Below are 22,988 nucleotides of genomic sequence, written 5' to 3'. Positions count from 1 at the left end.
ATATTTCATTTTGGCCTAGTTACTAAACATTTGTGTACTATCAATTTTATGTATAGCTGACAACTTCTAGGGAACCAAGATGTAAGATGTGGTATCCCAAGAAATATAGAATACTAAATAAACATAAGAAGCATGAATACCTTATGCCATATACAAATGCATATTAAGTTGTTACCTACAGGCAGCCCCTGTGGTTCAGTGGTTTAGCGCCACCTTCAGCCCAGGGCCGGATCCCGGACACCCGGGATCCTGTCCCGCGTTGGGCTCCCTGCATGGAGCCTGCTTCTCCCTCCACCTGTGTCTCTGCCTCGCTCTCTCTCTCTCTCATGAATAAATGAGTAAAATCTAAAAATAAAAAAGCTCCTTATAGGTTGAAAAAACTTGTTACCTGCCAAATACATAATTTCAAAGAAAATGTAGGATTGTTCAAGGAAGCTTCCTTGAATAAATGAATTTTTAGCTAGACTTTGAAGGAAAAAATCGTCATTTAATCAGGGGAGCTTACGGGATACCTGGGTGGATCAGTAGTTGAGTGTCTACCTTCAGCTCAGGGCATGATCTCAGGGTCCTAGGATCGAGTCCCGCATCAGGCTCCCTGCAGGGAGCCTGCTTCTCCCCCTGCCTGTGTCTCTGCCTCTCTCTCTGTCTCTGTGTTGCTCATGAATAAATAAATAAAATCTTTTTAAAAATTAGAAGAACTTATAATTTCAAGGAGGACAATGGCAAGTGCAAAGTCAAGAATGAACTCAGTCATGGAAAGAAGAGTTACATATGACTGCTTACTGGGCCAGATAGTAAATATTTCAGGCTTTATGGGTCATGCAAAATCTATGTTTCATGGTCTTCTTTGTTTTGTTTTTGTTTTATAACATTTTATTTTATTTTTGTTTTGTTTTATGACATTTTTAAAATGTAAAAGCTGTTCTTATCTTGCAAGCTATACAAAAAATAGGACATGGCTCTATTTGACCCATAGGCTGTTTGTCAAATCCTGGATTAGTTCAGTGTAATGAACAATCTGAATTAAGTTAATCACTTTTGTCACTCCTAGGGCAGGGTTCTCAATATTTTTAGGTTACGAATCCCGTAGGAATTGTGTTGAAAGCTATGGATCCTGTCCATGGAAAAATGTAGGACTACTACTTACACACAATTTTTTTAAAGATTTTTTATTTATTTATTCATGAGAGAGAGAGACAGAGAGAGAAAGAGGCAGAGACCCAGGCAGAGGGAGAAGCAAGCTCCATGCAGGGAGCCCGACGTGGGACTCGATCCCAGGTCTCCAGGAACAGGCCCTGGGCTGAAGGTGGCGCTAAACCACTGAGCCACCTGGGCCGCCCTACAAACACAATTTTACATATTATTCCATAGATCCTGTAGTTCAAGAATTTGTCACTTAATTTTGGTTTTTTATATTGTTTACAAAACAATTAAGTTTTTATTTTCGTATAGACGGATTTATCTTTTATGAATTTTGTATCATATTAAAATGTCCATTCCTACCCCAAGATTGTCATTGTATAATAGTTTTTTTTAAGATTTTATTTATTTGAAAGAGAGAGGGGAAAAAAGAGAGGATATAAGCAGGGGAGAGGCAGAGGGGGAAGCAGACTCCCTGCTCAGCAAGGAGCCCAAATCAGTGCTCCATCCCAGGACCCTGAGATCATGACCTGAGCCTAAGGTAGATGCTTAACCGACTGAGCCACCCCAATGTGTAATAGTTTTATTTTTTATATTTCATTTATTTTAATATTTCATTTTTATTTAAATTTTACTTAAAATATAGTCTAATGTTAGTTTCAAGAGCAGAATTTCGTGATTCATCTTTTATATAGCACACTCAGTACTCATCACAAGTGCCCTCCTTAGTACCCATCATCCATCCATCCCATCCCCTACCCACCTCCCCTCCATCAACCCTGAGTTTCTTCTCTATAGTTAAGAGTCTCTTATGCTTTGTCTCTCTTTTTTTCCCTTTCCCTTATGTTCATCTTTTTTGTTTCTTAAATTCCACATGAGTGAAATCATATGGTATTTGTCTTTCTCTGACAGATTTCTTTCAGTTAGCATGATATACTCTAGTTCCATCCATGTCATTGCAAAGATTTCATTCTTTTTTATGGCTGACTGCTATTCCGTCATATGTATATACCACCTCTTCTTTATCCCTTCATCCATTGATGGACTCTGGTCTCTTTCCATAATTTGGCTGTTGCTGATAATGCTGCTATAAACATCAAGGTGCATGTGCCCCTTTGAATTAGTATTTTTGTTTTCTTTAGGTAAATACCAGTAGTACAATTGCTGGGTCAGGGGTTATTCTATTTTTAACTTTTTGAGGAATCTCCATACTGTTTTGACCTATTCATCTTACTTTTTGATTCACTGTAGCTTTATATGTAATATTTTTTATTTTTAGTAAGACAGTTCCCCCATGACTTTATTTTTCTTCAAAATTATAAGTTTATTAATTCTGAATGGGAAATTTTATTTTATTTTATTTTTTTTAATTTTTTATTTATTTATGATAGGCACACAGTGAGAGAGAGAGAGAGAGGCAGAGACACAGGCAGAGGGAGAAGCAGGCTCCATGCACCGGAAGCCCGACGTGGGATTCGATCCCGGGTCTCCAGGATCGCGCCCTGGGCCAAAGGCAGGCGCCAAACCGCTGCGCCACCCAGGGATCCCTGAATGGGAAATTTTAGAATTAGTCTGTCCAGTACATGAAAATTTCTATGGGAATTTGGATTGGAAGTACATGGAATTTTGTGGATTAATTTGTGGGAAAATTTGTATCTTTTCATTATTGAATCTGCCCATGTTTGAGCATATTTCTCCATTCAGATTTCCTCAAGCCCTTCAGGATTAGTTTTATAGATTTCTCTATAGCAGTCTTCCACATAATTTTTTATTCCGAGGCATATTACAGCTTTCATTCCTCTTAGAAGTTTAATCTCATTTGTATTTACCTTTCCTGAGTGAGTAACCTGGTATAATAGGAGAGTCTTTGATTTTTGTTAACTTTTTATTTTAGTATGACTTCAAACTAACAAAAAAGTTGCAACAGTAGTACAACTACCTCTTTTATCTTTTATATTCTCTATCCACCTGTATTTCCTTTTAAAATACTTCACTGGTTTTATTTTCCAAATCTAGAACTCTGATCTGTTTTGAGTTTATCTTGGAGACCTGGCGACTATGTGAGGCATAGATGCAATTGTATCTTTTTTCCAAATGGCTATCTAGTTGTTACTTTAAAATTCCTATTTTCGCCAGTGATTATAGCTGTCAGTTTATTAGATACCAAATTTCTATATGCATTTAGGTATATTTTGGACATTTTATATTATTTTTTATTTATTTTTATTTTTTAAAAAAATTTTATTTATTCATGAGAGACAGAGAGAGAGAGAGAGAGAGAGAGAGGCAGAGACACAGGCAGAGGGAGAAGCAGGCTCCATGCAGGGAGCCCAACGTGGGACTCCATCCCAGGACTCCAGGATCACGCTCTGGGCTGAAGGCAGGTGCTAAACCTCTAAGCCACCCAGGGATCCCAACATTTTATATTCTTTTGTTGTTTTATATGCTATTCCTATCCTAGCATCTTACTGTTTTAATCGTAGAAGTTCTACAGTATCTTTTATATTTGGTAGGGGACTAGTGTTCCCCTTAGTACTCTTGTTTGTTTCTTGGTAGAAGACTTTTTGAAGAAAGTTTTCTGACTACTAATTGTTCTTAAGTTTTCCTAAATAAATATTTATTTATCTCTATAACATAAACAGTGCAAAATAATATAACAAATAATATAAAAGAATCCCTTTCCCTAGAACTGCAATATGCTAACACCGTGATGCGCTTTGATTATGTCTGGCTTCGAGACCACTGCCGCTCAGCATCATGCTACAACTCTAAGACTCACCAGCGCAGCCTGGATACTGCCAGTGTGGATTTATGCATCAAGCCAAAAACCATTCGTCTGGATGAGACCACACTCTTTTTCACTTGTGAGTAGACAAGAGACTTGGTCTTGGCTGGGGTACTCTTCTAAAGAACAATTATTTTTGCAAAACCTGGTTTGTCCTGTTCTAAAGTAGGGTATTCTATTTTTTATTGAGGTATAATTAACATACACTGTTTTATTAGTTTCGGGTGTATGACATTGATTTAACAATTCTAACCTTTACTCAGTGCTCACAATAAGTGTAGTCACCATCTATGACCATGCAATGCTATTATGATATTATTGACTGTATATTCCCTATATAATACCTTTCATCTCTGTGACTTAATTTTATAACTGGAAGTTTGTGCCTCTTAATCCCCTTCACCTATTATATCCCTCCTCCCCTGCCCCCACCAAAAGCCACCATTTTGCTTTTATTTAAGGTTCTGGTTTTTGGTTTGTTCACTTGTTTTATTTTTTAGATTCCACATATAAATGGAATCATGTGGTATTTGTCTTTCTGTCTGACTTCTTTCACTTAACAGATACCTTCTAGGTCCATCCATGTTTTTGCAAATGGCAAGATCTCATTCTTTTTTTATGGCTGATTAATATTCCATTGTGTGTATAAACCACATCTTCTTTATCCATTCATCTATTTAAGGTCACTTGAGTTGCTTCCATATCTTGACTATTGTAAAGCTGCACTAAACATAAGGGTGCATATATCTTTTCAAATTAGTGTTTTCTATCCTTTCCCCTTTATTCCCTTTCACTATTTTTTATATTCTCCAAGAGAGAAAATGAGTGGGAAATATCAGAGAGGGAGACAGAACATGAGAGACTCCTAACTCTGGGAAACTAACAAGGGGTGGTAGAAAGGGAGGAGGGCGGGGGTGGGGGTAACTGGGTGATGGGCACTGAGGGGGGCACTTGACAGGATGAGCGCTGGGTGTTATGCTATATGTTGGCAAACTGAACTCCAATAAAAATAAATTTTAAAAAATTAGTGTTTTCTTTGGGTATTTACCCAATACTGGAATTATTGGATCATATGGTATTTCTAATTTAATTTTTAAAAAGATTTTTTTTTTTTTCATGAAAGACACACAGAGAGAGGCAGAGACATAGGCAGAGGGAGAAGTAGGTTCACTGTGAGGAGCCCGATGTGGGACTTGATCCCAGGACCCCGAGCTGAAGGCAGATGCTCAACTGCTGAGCCACCCAGGCAACATCCCTCTATTTTTATTTTTTGAGGAACCTCCATACTATTTTCCACAGTGACTGCACAAATTAACATTCCCACCCACAGTGCATAAGTGATCCCTTTTCTCCACATTCTTAACAATTTGTTATTTCTTGTCTTTCTGATATTAGGCATTCTCATGTGTAAGGTGACACCTCATTGTGGTTTTGATTTGCATTTCCCTAATAATAAGTGATGTTGAGCATCTTTCCATGTGTTTGTTGGCTGTCTGATGTCTTGTTTGGAAAAATGTTTATTTGAGTTCTCTGCCCATTTTTAATCAGATTGTTTTTTTTCTATGTTGAGTGGGTGCAAGTTCTTAATATATTTTGGATATTAACCCCTTATTGGATCTATCATTTATAAATATCTTCTCTTATTTATTGGATTGCCTTTTTGTTTTATTGATGGTTTCCTTTGCTGTGCAGAAGCTTTTTATCTTGATGAAATCACAATAGTTTATTTTTGCTTTTGTTTCCCTTGCCTCAGGATACATATCTACGAAGAAGTTGCTACATCTGATGTCAAAAAAGTTATTGCCAAGATTGGTATAGTTTCAGGTCTCACATTTATGTCTTTCATTCATTCTGAGTTTATATTTGTGCCTGGTGTAAAAGAATGTTCCAGTTTCGTTCTTCTGCATGTGGCTGTCCAGTTTCCCCAACACCATTAATTGAAGAGATTGTCTTTTTCCCAGTGGATATTCTTTCCTTCTTTGTCGAATATTAGCTGACCATATACTTGTGGGTCCATTTCTGGGTTTTCTATTCTGTTCCATTGATCTATGTGTCTGTTTTTGTACCAGGACTACACCATTTTGATTACTATGGCATTGTAGTATATATCAAAATCTGGAATGGTGATGCCTCCAGGTTTGCTCTTCTTTCTCAGGGTTGCTTTGGCTATTCAGGGTCTTTTGTGGTTTCATACGAATTTTAGGATTATTTGTTCTAGTTCTGTGAAAAATGCTGTTGGTATTTTGGTAGAGATTGCATTCAATCTGTAGATTGGTTTGGGTAGTGTGAACATTTTAACAATATTAGTTCTTCCAATGCATAAGTATTGGATTTCTTTCCATTTTTTTTGTGTTGTCTTCAACTTCTTTCATGAATGTCTTATACTTTTCAGGTATAGGTTTCTCATATCCTTGGTCAAATTCATTTCTAGGTATTCCATTCTTTTTGGTTCAGTTTTAAATGGGATTGTTTTCTTCATTTTTTCCTGCTACATTATTAGTGTATAGATATACAACAGATTTCTGTATATTAATTTTGTTTCCTCCAACTATTGGGTCTATTTACTGAATAAATACATTTTTTTTCTTTATGATTAATTTATTTATTCATGAGAGACAGAGACTGAGAGAGAGAGGCAGAGACATAGGCAGGGAGAGGGAGAAGGGAGAAGGAGAGGGAGAGAGAGAAGTAGTGGACTCAATCCTAGATCCCAGGATCATGACCTGAGCCAAAGGCAGGCGCCCAACCACTGAGCCACCCAGGTGTCCCTGAATAAACACATTTCTTTGCAACTTCCTGTGAATGTATAATTCTTCCAAAATAGGTTAAAAGAAAAAAGCATTGGAGGAAAAAATATTTAAAATCAATATGTTTGACTAGTGATTTCTCTACAGTAAAAAAAAGTACATGCCATAGAAAGTTTTATTAAAAAATGACTCACTTGGTAAGATATTTGAGAAATGTATGACAAAGACTAGAAACTATTGACATATAAAGTGTTATTGCCATTTTGTAAAGAAAAGCACCAATATTTTTGGCTGTACAGTGTCAGTCACAACTGTTCAACTCTTCAGTTCTTCAGTAGTAGGGTGAAAGCAGACATGGACAATAAGTAACCAAGTGTGTGTCATGTGTTCCAAAACAGGTGTCACAAAGACAACTGCCAGGCAGATTTGGCCCATGGGCAATAGTTTGGTAATCCTTGCATTTAAAAAACATATGCCTATACAGTGGCCAACAGATACATGAAAAGATGCTCGACATCAGTCATCCTCAGGAAAATACAGGGGATCCCTGGGTGGCTCAGCAGTTTAGTGCCTTTGGCCCAGGGCGCGATCCTGGAGTCCTGGGATCGAGTCCCACGTCAGACTCCCGCATGGAGCCTGCTTCTCCCTCCTCCTGTGTCTCTGCCTCTCTTTCTCTCTCTCTCTTTCTCTATCACAAATAAATAAATAAATCTTTAAAAAAAAAGAAAAGAAAATACAACTCAAAACCACAATGAGATCCCACCTCACACCTGTGAGAGTGGGTAAAATCAACAAGTCAGGAAACAACAGGTGTTGGTGAGGATGTGAAGAAAGGGGGACCCTCTTGTACTGTGTGGGTGGGGGCACAGGCTGGTGCAGCCGCTCTGGAGAACAGCATAGAGGGTCCTCAAGAAGTTACAAATAGAACTACCTTATGATCCAGCAGTTGTACTTTGGGTATTTACCCAAAGGATACAAAAATACTCATTCAAAAGGCAAATGAACCCCAATATTTGTAGCAGCATTATCAGCAACAGCCAAATTATGGAAAGAGCCCAAATGTCCATTGACTGATGAATGGATAAGAAGAATGGAATATTACTCAGCCATCAAAAAGAATGACATCTTACCATTTGCAACAACATGGTTAGAGGTAGAGAGTATTTTGCTAAGCAAAATAAGTCCGTCAGAGAAAGAAAATACCATATGATTTCACTCATACGTGAAATTTAAGAAACAAAACAGATGAACATGGGGAAGGGAAAAACAAAAAGAGAAGCAAACCATAAAAGAGACTCTTAACTATATAGTACAAACTGAGAGTTGCTGGAGTGCAAGTGGTGGGGAAATGGATTAAATGGGTGATGAGCATTAAGGAGAGCATTTGTTGTGATGAGCACTGGGTGATGTATGGAAGTGTACAACCACTGTATTGTACACCTGAAACTAATATTTAACTGTATGATAACTAACTGGAATTTAAATAAAAACTTGAAACAAAAAATAATAAAAATAAAAGACATATGTCTAACAAATATAAATCTCTAACAAATGTTAGTAGCGTTATTAGTAAGTGAATTACTTAGAATTATTATAACAATAGAATTCTACTTGCCAATCTGGAAAAATATATATATATTTTTAAAAATAAGAATACTTAATTTTGAAGGGCACACACATATTTTTGGAGACAACGAAAATTGGTATAGACTTCCTAATAAAGTAATTTAGTTAAATCCATCAAGGCTCTTAAAAGTTTCTATCTTTGAATTTAACAATCCTACCTTCTTGAGAAGATTATCAGAAATATAGAAAAATGGGGCACCTGAGAGTCTCAGTCATTTGAGCGCCTGCCTCTTGGTTTCCACTCAGGGTGATCTCAGGGTGGTGAGATCGAGCCCCACATGGGGCTTTCTGTTCACTGCAGAATCTGCTTCAGGTTCTCTGTCTCCCTCTGCCCTTCTCCCCACTTGCATGCTCTCTCTCTCTAAAAAATCCATCTTTAAAAAATGAAAAAAATATAGACAAGGATGGTCACTATTAAATAATAAGGAAATTTTTAAAAATAAGACTACATGCTCCAGAAGAACAGACTGGTTAGGTAAATCTTGGTAGTCTTATTCTGCAAATTATATTAATTAATTTTTATGAAGATTTAATTTTTTTAAGTTTTAATTTAAATTCCAGTTAGTTAACATAGAGTGTAATATTAGATTCTGGTGTAGAATTTAGTGATTCAACACTTGCATACAACACCTGGTGCTCATCACTAGTGCCCTCCTTAATACTTAGCCCCTATTTCACCCATCCCCACTCTGGTAACCATCTGTTTGTTTTCTATAGTTAAGAGTCTGTGAATTTAAGAAAACAAACAATTGTAGGTGAAGATTTAATTTTTTAATGATGAAGTGACTCCATATATTAAGTGACAAAGGCAGGCTACAAACATATATATATATGTACTATATTTATATAAAATAAAAGAATGCATGGGGAAAAAGTGGAAGGAATGATGCCAAGCTATTAATAATGGTTTCATCTGTGTGGTAGAATGGTATATAAAAGTGATTTTTTTTAGAATAAGTGGATCCTTTTTTTAATAATAAATTTATTTTTTATTGGTGTTTAATTTGCCAACATACAGAATAACACCCAGTGCTCATCCCGTCAAGTGCCCCCCTCAGTGCCCGTCACCCATTCACCCCCAACCCCGGCCCTCCTCCCCTTCCACCACTCCTAGTTTGTTTCCCAGAGTTAGGAGTCTTTATGTTCTGTCTCCCTTTCTGATATTTCCTACCCATTTCTTCGCCCTTCCCTTCTATTCCCTTTCACTATTATTTATATTCCCCAAATAAATGAGAACACATAATGTGTGTCCTTCTCCGATTCACTTACTTCACTCAGCATAATACCCTCCAGTTCCATCCACGTTGAAGCAAATTGTGGGTATTTGTCGTTTCTAATGGCTGAGGAATATTCCATTGTACACGTAAACCACATCTTCTTTATCCATTCATCTTTCGATGGACACCGAGGCTCCTTCCACAGTTTGGCTATTGTGGACATTGCTGCCAGAAACATCAGGGTGCAGGTGTCCCGGTGTTTCATTACATCTGTATCTTTGGGGTAAATCCCCAGCAGTGCAATTGCTGGGTCGTAGGGTAGGTCTATTTTTAACTGTTTGAGGAACCTCCACAGAGTTTTCCAGAGTGGCTGCACCATTTCACATTCCCACCAACAGTGTAAGAGGGTTCCCTTTTCTCCTCATCCTCTCCAACATTTGTGGTTTCCTGCCTTGTTAATTTTCCCCCATTCTCACTGGTGTGAGGTGGTTTTGATTTGTATTTCCCTGATGGCAAGTGATGCAGAGCATTTTCTCATGTGCGTGTTGGCCATGTCTATGTCTTCCTCTGTGAGATTTCTGTTCATGTCTTTTGCCCATTTCATGATTGGATTGTTTGTTTCTTTGGTGTTGAGTTTAATAAGTTCTTTATAGATCTTGGAAACTAGCCCTTTATCTGATATGTCATTTGCAAATATCTTCTCCCATCCTGTAGGTTGTCTTTTAGTTTTGTTGACTGTATCCTTTGCTGTGCAAAAGCTTCTTATCTTGATGAAGTCCCAATAGTTCATTTTTGCTTTTGTTTCTTTTGCCTTCGTGGATGTATCTTGCAAGAAGTTACTGTGGCCGAGTTCAAAAAGGGTGTTGCCTGTGTTCTCCTCTAGGATTTTGATGGAATCTTGTCTCACATTTAGATCTTTCATCCATTTTGAGTTTATCTTTGTGTCTGGTGTAAGAGAGTGGTCTAGTTTCATTCTTCTGCATGTGGATGTCCAATTTTCCCAGCACCATTTATTGAAGAGACTGTCTTTCTTCCAGTGGATAGTCTTTCCTCCTTTATCGAATATTAGTTGACTATAAAGTTCAGGGTCCACTTCTGGATTCTCTATTCTGTTCCATTGATCCATGTGTCTGTTTTTGTGCCAGGACCACACTGTCTTGTTGACCACAGCTTTGTAGTACAACCTGAAATCTGGCATTGTGATGCCCCCAGCTATGGTTTTCTTTTTTAAAATTCCGCTGGCTATTCGGGGTCTTTTCTGATTCCACACAAATCTTAAAATAATTTGTTCTAACTCTCTGAAGAAAGTCCATGGTATTTTGATAGGGATTGCATTAAACGTGTAAATTGCCCTGGGTAACATTGACATTTTCACAATATTAATTCTTTTTAATAAGGCTGGCTCCCCGCGGAGCCGCCGCCGGAGCCCCTCTGAGCTGCTCCGCAGCCCTTAGGGAGCTCGGCGCACTCTCCCGGGGCGCAGGTGTCTCTTAGTGTCCCCGGGAGCCCGAGGGCATCCCCGCCCTCCTGGGTCCTGCTCCACCTCCCCACGAGTCCCTTTCCGCCCGGGAAGGTCGGTGCAGCTCCTGCTTCTCCGGGACGGGGCTCTCCTGTCCTGGGGACACTCGCCCCGGCCTTAGCCCGGCTCCTCGGGGACCCCTCCCCCTTGGAGGCCTTTTGTTTCTTTATTTCTTTTTCCCCGTCTTCCTACCTGATAGAAGCGCAAACTCTTCTCACTGTAGCATTCCAGCTGTTCTCTCTTTAAATCTCAGACCGAATTCATAGATTTTCAGGATGATTGGAAGGTTATCTAGGTAATTTGGTGGGGACAGGTGACTTGGGGACCCTGCTCTTTCGCCATCTTGCCCCGCCCTCTATAAGTGATTTTTAAATTTTTCCTCATACTGGAGTGCCTGGGTGGCTCAGTTGGTTACATGTCCGACTCTTGATTTTGGCTCAGTGGTGAGATCAAACCCCACATCAGGTTGGTGGAGAGTCTGCTTGAGATTCTCTCTTTCCCAATCCCTCAGCTCCTCCCACCACTTGTACACACACTCTCTCTGTCTCTCTCTAAAATAAATAAATAAATCTTTTTTAAAAACTTCCTCACACTTTTTCAAGCTTTCCAAATTCTTTGATGCTTTTATTGTCAAGAAGTAGGAAGCCAAAACAGATACAGAGAAACAGAGACAGAGAAGTAAAAAGAAATGAAAGAAGAAGATAAGATGCCAGCAAAGCCTTTCACTCTCCTTGCTATATCCTTTGCTTATCCTGAAGACTTTCTAAAGCATTTTTGAGGGGCTGGTGTTTTTTTTTTAACTTTTTGGGTTTTTTGGCACAGTAGGCAAAGTCAAGAAATCACTTTATCATGTTATATTATGGTCAAACTGCCCTAATTCATTTATTCTCTTCTAGTTGGTGAGATTTATTTGTTCATTAATTAATTTATTACTTTCATACTACTCACCCTACAAATATTTCTGTCTCAGGAACATTCTAGGCATTTATTTTAATTTCATTTCATAAACAATACAGCATCTGGTAATTGGTTGTTTTTTTTTTTTGGTAATTGGTTGTTAAAAATAATATTCTTAACCAGTAAATTATTGGCAGTAATTATAACTATTATTTTAATGCCTTTTATTTTTCCGTTTAAAGGGCCAGATGGTCATGTAACTAAATATGATTTGGATTGGCTGGTGAGAAACAGCTATGAAGGGCAGAAACAAAAGGTCATCCAACCTAGAATCTTATGGAATGCTGAAATCTATCAGCAAGCCCAAGTTCCATCTGTAGATTTCCAGAGCTTCTTAGAAACCAATGAGGGATTGAAGAACTTTCTGCAAAACTTTCTGCTGTATGGAATTGCATTTGTAGAAAATGTCCCTCCCACTCAAGAACACACAGAGAAGTTGGCAGAAAGGATCAGCTTGATCAGGTAATTTATGAGTTTATAATATCTACAGTAATTAATTTGAAGAGCATTAACACCAGGAAAATAATTTTACAGGGTATGGTCACTGTTTTTAATCCAGAATATTTTGTGTCCTGAATAAGGGGATTCCCATTTATAGTACTTTATTTGAAGCCCAGATTTCTAATCTTTAAAACACTTACATGTTAAATATGATGAAGACTTCAGAGTCATTGGTATATTTTTTGAGCCTAGTGGTACTCAAAGTGGCAGGAATCATTATAAACTAGAAATATCACTAACTTTGAGTAAACAGAACCAGGTAGTAGTCTAAATTCTACCATCCAACAATTGTGTGAACATTGACAACTCCATTACATACACACCTGTACCCTCCACCTCCACCTCCACCCACTGGCCTCAACTTTCCCATCTCATAAGAGGATTAAATAAGATGGAGTCTAAAGATCATCTAGTTTTGACCTATTATGATCTCTAAGGCTTGATTCAGAGACTAGCTGTTAATAATACTGCCTTACACTATATAGCATTTAACCAATATATTCACACCCATTATTTTCTTTTGATCCTTATAGAAATTCTGATGAGTGCATATTTTATCCCCTATTCTGCTGATGAGCCACTTGAGACATATAATAAGTAAGTGGCTTGCCCAGGATTGCTCTGCTAGTAAGAAGTAGAATTGGGATTCAGCAGAGGAGCTAAGATGGTAGTGTCATAGGAGAACCCTAGGCTTACTTCGTCCCTTAAACAGAGCCAATTAACTATCAAATCATTCTGAATACCCAAGAAATTGACCTGAGGATGATAGAACAAACTGCACAAGTAGGAGAGAAGAGAGGCCACATAGAGGAAGGCAAGGAGTGCAAAGACATGGTCTGGGGGAGAAACCCATGAGTGCTATGGAAGGGAGGGAACCCTCGTTGCAGAGAAAGGCAAGAGAGAGTGGAGCACATAGGGATGAGCAAAAGGGGAACACTTTCCCAAAGCCATTGGCTGGGAAAAAAGAGTGGCTGATTTTCATGAGGTTTTGCAACCAGCTGGGCTCAAAGACTGGTTTTAGAGATCCATGGGTTTGGCTGAGATAGAGACCTGAGGGTATTACTCCTGGTGAGAAGGCAGGCAAGTAACCCCAGGGCAAACAGTGCAATCTGAGGATTGCCTAAGGCACACAGGGAGATAATGTTCAGTCTTCTCTGGGGACAAAAGTGCCCACAGGCACCATCAGCATAGGTCCAGAGACACTTGCTGAAGCCAGCTAACTCAGACACTGGCTGTTTAGCCTGTTTTGTTCCAAATTCCATGCCCCTGTGCTGTGGCATGACTGCCCTTCTGGATCAAACCTGCATCAGTCCCAGCATAGTGAGACCATCCCCCAGAAGACCAGGTCAGGTCCCCACCACACCAGACCCCCAAAGATTAGAGTTTTAAAAGTCATCAGGCTTGGCTGATATAGAGTCCAAAGTGCACTGTGCTGCTCCAGGCAGGCAAACAACCCAGAGACAGTGTAAAAACACCGATCTGAAAAATGCTTAGAAGACATGAGGGGAAATTATTCACTCTTCTGGGAGTGCTTCCCTGAGAGCAGCAAGCACAGACTCCCTTCTCCAGGGACAGAGGAGCTGGCTGGCACCATTTCCCTCCCCTACCCCTCAGCATAAACCGACTTAAGTAAACAGCAAAATGCCCACGCTGGCTGCCTGACCTGCTTGCCCAAAGTCCCACTCCACTGCACTCTGCTGGTATTTCTTTTCTCTTGCAAACGTGTCTAAGGACCAGATCAGCAGGCCCCCTCACCAGAAGACCAGTAGAAACCCCTGCATACACCACATCTACCAACCATAGAGTTCTGCAAGGCTTCAGTATTAGTGGAAGTGGTATCAGGTCTCATTTAACAAGTAGACAAGAGCATAGCTACATAAAGCTCACTGTGCTCTGGCCAAGTTCTAAACACTGTGGACTACAGACAAGGAAAAACTCTGCAGAGGACTAAACTGAGGGAAAGAGTAGCCAAAACACAGTAGCAGAGTGCACACAGCACGTACAAGAGACATTCCCTGGAGCACCCAGCCCTGGACACTGTATGACCTCTTCTTCATAAAGCCATTACTCTCAAGAGCAGGAAACATAACAGGCTTTCCTAACACAGTGAAGAATATAAAGACATAGACAAAATGCCAAGATGGAGGAATTCATCCCCAAAAAGGAACAAGAAAAGTTCACAGCCAGAGATCCAAGTGAAACAGATATAAGTAACATGCCTAATGGAGAATATAAAACAACAATCATAAGGATACTCACTAGGTTTGAGAAAAGAATAGAAGACTTCAAGGAGGCCCTTGCTACAGAGATAAAAGAGTTAAAAAACAACCAATCACAAATGAAAAATGCAATAACAGATTAAAAACTGGATGTGATGACCATAAATATGTAAGAAGCAGAGGAATGAATAATGATATAAAAGTCAAAATAATGGGGCACCTGGATGACTCAGGTGGTTAAAAATCAGACTCTTCATTTTGGATCAGGTCATGATCTCAGGGTCATGAGATTGAGCCCTGCATCAGGCTCTTCACTGGGAATGGAGCCTACTTAAGACTTTCTCTCTCCCACTCCCTAAGCCCCTCTCCCCATTCTCTCTCTCTCTCTCTCTGCCCTCTAAAAATATTTTTAAAAGAACACAAAATAATGGAAAATAATAGAGCTGAACCAAATGGAGAAAGAATTATGGAACAGGAGAATAGACTTAGGGATCTCAGTGACTCCATCAAATGTAATAATATCTGTATCATAGGAGTCCAGAAGAAGAGAGAAAGGGGGGCAGAAGAGGAAATAGTAGCTGAAATTTTCTCTAATCTGGGGAAAGAAACAGATATTCAAATCCAGAAGGTGTATAGAACTCCCATTAAAATCAAGAAAAGCAGACAACACCAAGGCATAGTGGAGTTAAATTTGGACAATCTAGTGATAAAGAAAAGATCCTAAAAGCAGCAAGACAAAAGGAGCCTTTACTTACAAAGGAAGATCCATAACATTAGCTGCAGACCTCTCCACAGAAACTTGGCAAGCCAGGAGTACCATGATATATTCAAAGTACTGAATGGAAAAATCCGCAGCCAAGAATACTCTCCCCAGCAAGGCTATCATTCAGAATAGGAGAGATAGTTTCTCAAACAAAACTAAAGAGATTGTAGCCACTAAATCAGCCCTGCAAGAAATATCACAGAAGACTCTCTTAGTAGAAAGGAGAGACCAAATGTGACAAAGACAAGAAAGGATCAGAGAAAATCTCCAGAAACAATGACAATACAAGTAATAAAATGGCAATAAATACATATCTATCGGGCAGCCCCGGTGGCGCAGCGGTTTAGCGCCGCCTGCAACCCAGGGCATGATCCTGGAGACCCTGGATCGAGTCCCACGTCGGGCTCTCTGCGTGGAGCCTGCTTCTCCCTCTGCCTGTGTCTCTGCCTCTCTCTCTCTCTCTCTCTCTCTCTCTCTCTCTGTGTGTGTGTCTCTCATGAATAAATAAATAAAATCTTTTAAAAAAATACATATCTATCAATAATTACCCTGAATGTAAATGCACTAAGTAAACAATCAAAAGAAACAGAGTGTCTGAATGCATAAAAGACCCATCTATATGCTGCCTACAAGACTCATTTTAGACCTAAAGATACCTGCAGATTGAAAGCAAGGGGATGAAAAACAATTTATTGTGCTAACGACGTGAAAGAAAGGTGGAGTAGCAGTACTTATATCACACAAAATACATTCTAAACCAAAGATTGTAACAACAGATGAAGAAGGTGCTGTATCGTAGTACAGGGGACTATCCAACAAGAAGATCTAACAATTCTACAATCATAGTAGGGGACTTTTTAGCTCCCCACTTAGAGCAATGACCAGATCATCTGAACAGAAAACCAACAAGGAAACCATGGCTTTGAATGACACGCTGGACCAGATGGACCTCGCAGATATATCCAGAGCATTCCATCCTAAAGCAGCAGAATACACATTCATTTCGAGTACACATGGGACATTCTCCAGAACAGATCACATACTGGGTCACAAAGAACGTCTCAACAAGTACTAAAATATTGGGGTCATACCGTGCCTGTTATCTGACCACAACACTGTGAAACTGGAAGTCAAACACAAGAAAAAAAAACTTGGGAAGACCACAAATACATGCAGGTCAAACAACATGGTACTAGGCAATGAATGGGTCAACTGGGAAATTAAAGAAGAAATTTTTAAGCATACATGGAAACAAATGAAAATGAAAACACAGTAGTCTAAAACCTTTCAGATAGGGTAAAAGTGGTCCTAAGATGGAAGTATATTGCATTACAGGCCTACCTTAACAAGCAAGAAAAATCTCAAAGAAACAACCTAACCCCTAAAGGAGCTAGAAAAAGAACAACAAATGAAGTGTAACACCAGCAGAAGAAGGTAAATAAGAGATTAGAACAGGAATAAATGATACGATAACTAAAACAACAGTAGAAGAGATCAATGAAACAGGAGCTGGTTATGTGAAAAAAAAGTAATACAATTGATAAACCCCAGCCAGACTTAAAAAGAAAAGTCCCAAATAAATAAAATCACAAATGAGAGAGGAAAAATCACAACCAGCACCACAGAAATGCAAACAATTCTAAGAGAATAATATGAAAAATTATATGCCAACCCATTGGACAACCTGGAAGACATGGATAAATTACAAATAGAAACACATAACCTACCAAAACAGAAAAAAGAAGAAATAGAAAATTTGAACAGACAGATAACCAGCAAAGAATGTAAATCAGTCATCAAAATCTCCAAACAAACAAAAGGCCAGGGCCAGATGGCTTTACAGGGGAATTCTTCCAAACATTAAAAAAAAAGAGTTAATGCCTGTTGTTCTCAAACTATTGCAAAAAATAGAAATGGAGGGAAAACTTCCAAAGTCATTCTAAGAGGCCAGCATTACCCTCAATCCAAAGCCAGACAGACTCCAGTAAAAACAGAATAGAGGCCAATATCCCTGATGCACATGGATGCAGAAGTTCTCAACAAGATACCAGCAAATCAAATCCAACAGTACATTGAAAGAATCATTCACCAGGATCAAGTGGGATGTATTCCTGCGCCACAAGGGTGGATCGATATTCACAGATCAATCAGTGTGATACACTACATGCATAAAAGACAGGATAGCACCCATGGGATCCTCTCAATAGATGCAGAAAAGGGATTTGACAAAGCACAACATCTATTCCAGATAGAAACCCTCAACAAAGTAGGGATAGAGGAAACACACCCCATCATAATAAAGGCCATATACAGAAACCCGCAGCAAATCTCATCCTCAATGGGGAAAAACTGAGAGCTTTTCCTCTAATTTCAGGAATAAGGATGCCCACTCTCACCGCTGTTATTTAACATAGTGCTGGAAGTCCCAGGCTCAGCAGTCAGACAATAAAAAGAAATAAAAGGTACCCAAATCAGGAAGGAAGAAGTCATACTTTCACTATTTGTAGATGATATGATGCTATATATAGAAAACCCAAAAGATTCCACAGAAGAATTGCTAGAACTGATACATGAATTTAGTAAAATTGCAGAATACAAAATCATTGTACAGAAATCTGTTGTATTTCTATACAGTAATGATGAAGCAGCAGAAAGAGAAGTCAAGGAATCAATTCTATTTATAACTGCACCAAAAACTGTAAGATGCCTAGGAATAAACCTGACCAAACATGTAAATGATCTGTATTCTGAAAACTATAAAACACAGATGAAAGAAATTGAAGATGGCACAAAGAGATGGAGAAACATTCCATGCTTGTGGATTGGAGGAACAAATATTTTTAAAATGTCTATATTACCCAAAGCAGCCTACACATTTAATGCAATCCCTATCAATATACCACCCACTTTTTTGACAGAGCTATAAATAAACAATCCTAAAATGTGTGTGGAATCATGAAAGACTTTGAACAGCCAAAGCAATCTTGAAAAAGAAAAACAAACCTGAGGGCATCACAATGCCGGATTTCAAGTTGTACTACAAAGCTGTGATCATCAAGACAGTGTGGTTCTGACCCAAAAACAGACACATATATCCATAGAACAGAATAGAGAATCCAGAAATGGACCCTCAACTCTATGGTCAACTAATATTCAACAAAGCAGGAAAGAATCTCCACTGGATAAAAGACAGTCTCTTCAACAAATGGTGTTGAGAAAACTGGACCATTCTCTTACACCACACACAAAGATACACTCAGAATGGATGAAAGATCTAAATGTGAGACCTGAAACCATCAAAATCCTAGAGGAGGGTAGCCCAGGTGCCTCAGCGGTTTAGCGCCGCCTTCAGCCCAGGATGTGATCTTGGAGACCCGAGATCGAGTCCTATGTCGGGCTCCCTGCGTGGAGCCTGCATTTCCCTCTGCCTGTGTCTCTGCCTCTCTGTGTGTGTGTGTCTCTCATGAATAAATAAATAAAAATCTTTTTTTAAAAAGAAAATCCTAGAGGAGAACACAGGCAGCAACTTCTGTGACCTCAGCCGCAGCAACTTCTTATTAGACACCTTGGCAGAGACAAGGGAAACAAAAGCAAAAATCAGCTATTGAGACTTCAAGATAAAAAGTGTCTGCACAGGAAGGAAACAACAAAACTAAAAGGCAGCCTTCAGAATGGGAAAAGACATTTCCAAATGATATCTCTGATAGAGGCTTAGTATCCAAAATCCTCAAAGAATTGTCAAACTCAACACCCAAAAAAACAAATAATCCAGTTAAAAATGGGCAGAAAACATGAATAGACATTTTTCCAAAGATGACATCCAGATGGTCAACAGACACCTGACAAGATGCTCCACATCACTGATCATCAGGGAGATGCAGATCAAATGCACAATGAGATCCCACCTCACACCTGTCAGAATGGCTAAAATCAACAAGTCAGGAGACAACGGGTGTTGGTGAGGATGTGGAGAAAGGAGAATCTTCTTATACTGTTGGTAGGAATGTAAGCTGGTGCAGCCGCTCTGGAGAACAGTGTGGAGGCTCCTCAAGGAGTTAAAATAGAACTACCCTATGACCCAGCAATTGCACTACTAAGTACTTACAATTCAAAGAAATACATATACCCCAATGTTTATAGTAGCATTATCAGTAACAGCCAAATTATGGAAAGAGCCCCAAAAATCTATTGATGAATGAATAAAAACATGTCAGATACACACACACACACACACACACAATGGAATATTACTCAGCTATAAAAAAGAATGAAATCATGCCATTTACAATGATGTGGATGGATCTAGAGAGTATTATACTTAGTGAAATAAGTCAGTGAGAGAAAGACAAATACCATATGATTTCTCTCATATGTGGAATTTAAGAAACAAAACACATGAGAAAAGGAAAAGAGGGAGAGAGGCTGACCAAGAAATAGACTCTTAACTATAGAGAACACACTATGGTCACCAGAGGGGAGGTAGTCAGGGAGTGGGTGAGAGGACACTTGTTCTGAGAGCACTGGGTGATTTATGGAAGTGTTCAACCACTGTATTGTACACCTGACACTGATACTACAATGTTTGTTATCTAACTGGAATGTAAATAAATATTTTTTAAAATCTAATATTGTAGTGTAGGAGCACCTGGATGGCTCAGTTGGTTAAGCTTCTGCCTTCAGTTCAGGTCATGACTCCAAGGTCCTAGAATCTAGCCCAGCATTGGTGTCCCTGCTTAGCAGGGAGCCTGCTTCTCCCTCTGCCCCTCCCCTGCTCCTCCTCTTCCTCTCTCTCTCTCTCTCTCTCTCTCTCTCAAATAAATAAAATCATTTTTTTAATGGTATGTGTATATAACAGTGCTAACAGAAGATGTTCACTAGTAAAAGGTTCAGTTAAAAAGAAATGAGGGGGGCTTGCATGGCTCAGTCTGTTAAGCATCTGACTCTTGATTTCAGGTCAGGTCACAATCTCAGGGTTGTGACTGAGCCCTGTGTCAGGCTCTGCACTGGCCATGGAGCTGACGTGAGATTCTCTCTCCCTCTCTCTCTGCCCCCCGCCCTCCATAGCTCTCTATAAAATAAATAAATGTCTCTTTTTTAAGTTTAAAAAAAGAGAACTGAGATTCAGATGGCTCAGATTTCCTGATCCTGAATTCAGTGCTGTTTCCACTTGCCAGTCTGCATTTCTAGGTAATATATAGATTGATCTTCTATAGTAATACAGGTGATGTAAACATATTTTTACTTAATATGGGCCAGATATCACTAATTGTGTAGCAAGTAGAATTCTGGGTCATTTCCTCTATCCTGGTATAACATAATCAACATTTTTTGAACCATTCAGTTTCAAACACACTTTGAGAACTTTCAGAAAAGGAAGCTGTGCTGGTAAACAATCAATCAATTGAGAGGGCTTTAGAGATCATAGTTCCTGAGGATGACTATTTCCTGTTTGGACTCTGAGGGTTCAAAAAATAAGATGAACTCTGAAAGCTAAAGAATTAAAATGACCTTTGGTCAGCTATAAGCCATCAGGAAAAAACTATAAAATCAAAATTTATGATGTATGCCTTAAGGAGAGATAAGACAACAGTGATACAGCATTTCATTAAATACTTGCTAACATGAACTATCCTTTTCTCTTTTTCTTATTCCTCCATGTCCAATAGATGGGTGAGGATCTACATTACTCACTTCTAAAAGCATCTGCATAAAGACATCTTTTTCTATGCAAGGAAGGTGAGCACAGGAAAAAACCGTGAATGTGAAAGCTATTAAAAGTAGGCACATAAACAGAGGGGGTAATCCCCTAAGCTTTCAGACTACATTATACAGTTGACCCTTGAACAATGTGTGGGTAAGGGGAACTGACCTTCCCCAACCCCACACAGTAGAAAATTCATGTATGACTTTTAACTCTCCAGAACTTAATTAGTAATAGTTTACTGCTGACTAGAAGTTTTACCAATAACATAATCAATGAGCACATATTCTATGTGTTGTATGTATTATATACTGTATTCTTACAATAAACTAGAGAATAGAAACTATTATTAGGAAAATCATAAGAAAGAGAAAATATATTTATAATAACATCTGTATAGAAAAAAATCCATGTATGGGTGGATCCATGCAGTTGAAACCTGTGTTGTTCTTTTTTTTTTAATTTTTATTTATTTATGATAGTCACAGAGAGAGAGAGAGGCAGAGACACAGGCAGAGGGAGAAGCAGGCTCCATGCACCGGGAGCCCGACGTGGGATTCGATCCCGGGTCTCCAGGATCGCGCCCTGGGCCAAAGGCAGGCGCCAAACCGCTGCGCCACCCAGGGATCCCGAAACCTCTGTTGTTCAAGGGTCAACTCTACTTTCACAGTTTGCCCCCCAACTTCCTAGAATATTAATCAGTAACAGATTGTTAAGACTGGTGCTGTGTTCAACTGTCATCTACACCTTAAACATGGAAATCTGAAGCCAAAAAATCTTTTGTTACTTCTGAATAAAGAAGTTACTAGAGTTATGAAAGACAGGAATAAAAATTTTAAATACTTAAGTCGTCCTTCATTTGCTTTGACAGAGAAACCATCTATGGGAGGATGTGGTATTTCACTTCAGACTTCTCCAGAGGTGACACCGCATACACCAAGCTGGCTTTGGATCGGCACACTGACACTACCTATTTTCAAGAGCCCTGTGGGTAAGTGGATTAGAATTTTCCACATACAGGGTCTTTACATGTGATGGTCTTGAATAATTCCTTAATCACTTTCCATTCTGTTTGAACCAAGATCATATCTGCTGATGATGACGTGTGTGACTGTTTCTTTTTCTTCTCTTAGAAACATGATAATTTTGAAATACTCTAGCTCAGTCTTCTTTGGACTTAGAAGAAGAATTTTTTTAAGTGATTGAAAATACACATTACTACATAAATGGATCTAAATTTTGTTTAATTTATATTTTTGTCTAAGTAATTACCAACAACTTACCAAAAAAGGTCTAATAGTTAATTCTGGAATTGTACAGTTTTCTTATATTTAGTTATATTGAAACAGGATCAATCTTCTAAACACAGCTGCTTTGGGCTGGTATTAACAGGAATTTGAATCCAATTTGTAAGAAGTTGGAGAGAAGGAATTAATTTTAAAACCCTTTTTTCACATGGACTCAGAAGCTGCTGAGCCAAAAATATACCATACTTTTTCCCCTAGCTTTATTAAGATATAATTGACATGTAACATATAAATTTAAGGTATACAATGGTTATATATTATAATATTATCACCACTTTAGTTAACAGAGAGTGGATCTTAAATTTTCTCACCACAAAAATGAGATGATAATCATGTGACATGATAAATGCCATTTTTAATTTACCTACCATTTCCCAGTTATTAGCGGTACCTCTGTAGTTTTTGTTATTGATCTTGCTTCTGCATATAGATGATGAGCCTGAGGCACAAAGATATTAGTAAAGTGAGTGTACATATGTATTTATAAAGATAATATGAGAGGGTGA

At 38.8% G+C, this 22,988-nt stretch overlaps 1 protein-coding gene across 4 annotated transcripts in view; it reads left to right on the top strand.

The window, feature by feature from the left end:
* TMLHE (trimethyllysine hydroxylase, epsilon) overlaps nucleotides 1-22,988 on the top strand; it is a 117,862-nt gene that overhangs the window by 45,006 nt on the left and 49,868 nt on the right. For all 4 annotated transcript variants that reach the window (XM_025460498.3, XM_025460499.3, XM_025460503.3 and 1 more), the window contains 3 exons: nucleotides 3,828-4,004; nucleotides 12,174-12,453; nucleotides 22,047-22,166. In XM_025460498.3, the coding sequence (XP_025316283.1) occupies nucleotides 3,828-4,004; nucleotides 12,174-12,453; nucleotides 22,047-22,166 (577 nt within the window). The remainder of the gene's footprint in view (nucleotides 1-3,827; nucleotides 4,005-12,173; nucleotides 12,454-22,046; nucleotides 22,167-22,988) is intronic.

Source organism: Canis lupus, chromosome X, assembly GCF_003254725.2.
Source record: "Canis lupus dingo isolate Sandy chromosome X, ASM325472v2, whole genome shotgun sequence".
NCBI lineage: Eukaryota > Metazoa > Chordata > Mammalia > Carnivora > Canidae > Canis > Canis lupus.
The sequence above is the reverse complement of the archived record's forward strand: the minus strand, read 5'-3'. Positions and strand labels throughout refer to the sequence as shown.